Raw genomic sequence first — 2085 nt, 5'->3', positions numbered from 1 at the left:
ATGACCCCCCCGGTGCCCCCCAGCTCCCCCCAGCCACTCTCCTACCAGGGATCCCTCCAGGAGGAAGAGGGGAGCCACGGTTGAGCTCTGGGTGGGCACCATGTGCCGGTGCCAGCAGCGCCGCCGGCACACGTCCCCCGCCCGGGGCCGGAGGTGGAAGCGGGACCCCCAGAGGGACCCGTACTCCCAGCCCTCGGCCTCTGCCACCACCTCGGGGCTGTGCTGTGGGGACATGGGGCACACAGGGGACAGCATGGGGTGGCACGGCACGAGGGCATGGACAGGGCTGCTCACACCAGTGCGCTGGTGGGACAGGACCCGTCCCTGAAACCCCATCCCTGTCACCCCCATCCCTGCCACCCTCATCTTTATCACCCCATCCCTGCCCCCTCCATCCCTGCCACCCCGTCCCATCCACGCTCTCCCTGCCACCCCTCTCCCTGTCACCCCCACTCCTGTCACCCCCATCCCTGCCACCCTCATCTTTATCACCCCATCCCTGCCCCCTCCATCCCTGCCACCCCGTCCCATCCACGCTCTCCCTGCCACCCCTCTCCCTGTCACCCCCACTCCTGTCACCCCCATCCCTGCCACCCTCATCTTTATCACCCCATCCCTGCCCCCTCCATCCCTGCCACCCCGTCCCATCCACGCTCTCCCTGCCACCCCTCTCCCTGTCACCCCCACTCCTGTCACCCCCATCCCTGCCACCCTCATCTTTATCACCCCATCCCTGCCCCCTCCATCCCTGCCACCCCGTCCCATCCACGCTCTCCCTGCCACCCCTCTCCCTGTCACCCCCACTCCTGTCACCCCCATCCCTGCCACCCTCATCTTTATCACCCCATCCCTGCCCCCTCCATCCCTGCCACCCCGTCCCATCCACGCTCTCCCTGCCACCCCTCTCCCTGTCACCCCCACTCCTGTCACCCCCATCCCTGTCACTCCATCCTTGCCACCCCCATGTCATCACCCCACTCCCTGTCACCCCATCCCTGCCATCCCGATCTTGTCACCCCGTCCTTGCCATCCCCATCCCTGCCACCTCCTTCTGCCACCCCCATCGCTGCCACCTCTGTCCCATCTAGGCTGTCACTGCCACCCCATTCCCTGCCACCCCCATCCCTGCCACCTCCTTCTGCTACCCCATCCCTGCCGCCTCCATCCCTGCCACCCCTGTCCCATCCACCCTGTTCCTGCCACCTCATCCCTTCCACCCCCATCTTGTCACCCATGGGGCACACAGGGGACAGCATGGGGTGGCACGGCACGAGGGCATGGACAGGGCTGCTCACACCAGTGCGCTGGTGGGACAGGACCCGTCCCTGAAACCCCATCCCTGTCACCCCCATCCCTGTCACTCCATCCTTGCCACCCCCATGTCATCACCCCACTCCCTGTCACCTCATCCCTGCCACCCCCATCTTGTCACCCCATCCCTGCCACCTCCTTCTGCCACCTCATCCCTGCCACCCTCATCTTATCACCCCATCCCTGCCACCTCCATCTCAGCCACCCCTGTCCCATCCACCCTCTTCCTGCCACCCCATCCCTGCCAGCCCCATCTTGTCACCTCATCCTTGCCATCCCCATCCCTGCCACCTCCTTCTGCCACCTCATCCCTGCCACCCTCATCTTATCACCCCATCCCTGCCACCTCCATCTCAGCCACCCCTGTCCCATCCACCCTCTTCCTGCCACCCCATCCCTGCCAGCCCCATCTTGTCACCTCATCCTTGCCATCCCCATCCCTGCCACCTCCTTCTGCCACCTCATCCCTGCCACCCTCATCTTATCACCCCATCCCTGCCACCTCCATCTCAGCCACCCCTGTCCCATCCACCCTCTTCCTGCCACCCCATCCCTGCCAGCCCCATCTTGTCACCTCATCCTTGCCATCCCCATCCCTGCCACCTCCTTCTGCCACCTCATCCCTGCCACCCTCATCTTATCACCCCATCCCTGCCACCTCCATCTCAGCCACCCCTGTCCCATCCACCCTCTTCCTGCCACCCCATCCCTGCCAGCCCCATCTTGTCACCTCATCCTTGCCATCCCCATCCCTGCCACCCCCTTCTGCCCCCC

The 2085-nt window shown here is 65.6% G+C and overlaps 1 protein-coding gene across 1 annotated transcript in view; it reads right to left on the bottom strand.

The window, feature by feature from the left end:
* LOC106898320 (fer-1-like protein 5) overlaps positions 1–2085 on the bottom strand; it is a 6026-nt gene that overhangs the window by 1790 nt on the left and 2151 nt on the right. The window contains exon 6 of the mRNA XM_014959496.1: positions 46–222. Within this exon, the coding sequence (XP_014814982.1) occupies positions 46–222 (177 nt within the window). The remainder of the gene's footprint in view (positions 1–45; positions 223–2085) is intronic.

This window comes from Calidris pugnax, unplaced genomic scaffold (genome assembly GCF_001431845.1).
Source record: "Calidris pugnax isolate Ruff unplaced genomic scaffold, ASM143184v1 scaffold452, whole genome shotgun sequence".
Lineage (NCBI taxonomy): Eukaryota > Metazoa > Chordata > Aves > Charadriiformes > Scolopacidae > Calidris > Calidris pugnax.
Note: the sequence above shows the minus strand (reverse complement) of the source record. Positions and strands in the feature narration are given on the sequence as shown.